Source organism: Dipodomys ordii, unplaced genomic scaffold (assembly GCF_000151885.1).
Source record: "Dipodomys ordii isolate 6190 unplaced genomic scaffold, Dord_2.0 Scaffold107, whole genome shotgun sequence".
Taxonomy (NCBI): domain Eukaryota; kingdom Metazoa; phylum Chordata; class Mammalia; order Rodentia; family Heteromyidae; genus Dipodomys; species Dipodomys ordii.
In genome coordinates this window covers 4,324,464-4,326,409 of record NW_012267323.1, presented here as the reverse complement: position 1 = coordinate 4,326,409, position 1,946 = coordinate 4,324,464, and the positions used below count along the sequence as shown (strand labels likewise).

At 40.6% G+C, this 1,946-nt stretch overlaps 1 protein-coding gene across 1 annotated transcript in view; it reads left to right on the top strand.

Annotated features, from left to right (window-relative positions):
* Positions 1-1,946, top strand: part of Smarcc1 (SWI/SNF related, matrix associated, actin dependent regulator of chromatin, subfamily c, member 1) — a 93,216-nt gene that overhangs the window by 2,510 nt on the left and 88,760 nt on the right. Inside the window, exon 2 of the mRNA XM_013028182.1 lies at positions 1,333-1,425. Within this exon, the coding sequence (XP_012883636.1) occupies positions 1,333-1,425 (93 nt within the window). The remainder of the gene's footprint in view (positions 1-1,332; positions 1,426-1,946) is intronic.

Below are 1,946 nucleotides of genomic sequence, written 5' to 3'. Positions count from 1 at the left end.
ACTGTCCCTCAGCTCTTCAGCTCAAGGCTAGTGCTCTGCCACTTGAGCCACAGTGCCACTTCCGGCTTTTTTCTTTTTGCTTATGTGGTGCTGAAGAATCAAACCCAGGGCCTCAGGCATGCAAGGCAAGCGCTTTACCACTGAGCCAATTTCCCAGCCCCTGGTTGTAATTTTTGAATGCTCACTGAGTTAGCGTTGCTGAAGAAAGGTCTCTAACAAAAACGAATGTTTAAGCTAGGCACTGGTGTATCAAGCCTGTAAGCATAGCTACTCAGGAGGATTGTGGTTCGAAGCCACCCTGGGCAGGAAAGTCCATGAGATACTTACCTACATTAACCACCAAAAAAAGCCAAAAGTTTGGCTCACTTCAGCAGCACAGATACTAAAATTAGAACAATACAGAGAAGATTGGCTTTGCCCCTAAGCAAGGATGACAACAGAGGTGTGAAGCATTCCATATTTTCATGCCCTGATTTTATCTGTCAGTAAACATTGTGAGTAGGGTGGTGTGGGGGTAAGGAAGCCAAAAGTGGAGCTGTGGCTCAAGTGGTAGAGCACTCGCATCTAGGCCCTAAGTCTAAGTTCAAGTCCCAGGACCGGCACAAAAACAGCTAATGTATAGAACTTCTTTGTCTACAGGCAGTTAACTTGGGAAAGAATTGGATTTGTTGGGCTGGGAATGTGGCTTAGTGGTAGAATGCTTACCTAGCATGCATGAAGCCCTGGGTTCAATTCCTCAGTACCACATAAACAGGCCAGAAGTGGCACTGTGGCTCAAGTGGTAGAGTGCTAACCTTAGCAAAAGAAAAGCTCAGGCAGTGCCTAGGCCTTGAGTTCAAGCACCAGGACTGGCAAAAAAAAAATCGATTGTTGTTTGAGCTTTGTTGAGTTTTGTTCATCATTTGAAGAGTTAATCAGCATGTTCTATTATTGTGATAATGCTATAATTTCATCTTTAAGGAAGTAGCTGAAAAATACTGCTACATTAGATTGATAAGATAAATTTAAGTAACATTGACCAAGAACATTAATCTGATAATGGCACAGTATCTTAATGGAAAAAGTGCAAATTTCAGGTCATTATTCTTAGCATATTCTTGTTCAGGGACTGCCACCTGTGGAGAAGGGTCTGGGAATAGTCTTAAATGGCCTGCTGAAACAGTGAAGTTTTAGTTTGAGATAAGACTTTCATATTCTACATACTTTCAAAGTATAATCTTCCAATTTTAAGAAATAATGAGTTTGAATGCCATTTTTGCCATTAAGATAATGAATAATGTTAAATGATTTCAAAAACAATAGAATTAAACAATGTCTTTTTTTTTTTCTTAGAACAATTGTCTGGCTAGACCCAACATCTACCTCATTCCAGACATTGATCTGAAGCTGGCTAACAAATTGAAAGATATCATCAAACGACACCAGGTAATTCTCACCAGAAACATTGTATAGTAATAAACTTCAAATAAAGGTTTACTGTGATATGTTTTGTTTTCTGCATGTACCTGCATTAAAGGAAAGTTTTCTCTTTGAGTTCTTTTTTTCCTCTTTCATTACTCGCCTCCAGAGCAGCATTTAATATAGTCATCACAGTCTTATATTGAAGTATGCTCTCCTACTTACATAGAATTAAAATAAAAACAGGTAATCTGTATTACAGCACAGTAAATCATGGATATCACCAAAGTTGCTGGATACCTGTTGTTCAGTGGCTCATGTCTGTAATCCTAGCTATTCAGGAGACCAAGATAGAGGTTTGAAAGCCAGCCTGCACAGGAAATTCATGAGAGTTTTTTATTTTTTGGGGGGGGGGTCTGGTTGTGGGGCCTGAACTCTGGGCCTGGGCGCTGTCCCTCAGCTCTTCAGCTTAAGGCTAGCGCTCTACCACTTGAGCCACAGCGCCACTTCCGGCTTTTTTCTTTTTGCTTATGTGGTGCTGAGGAATC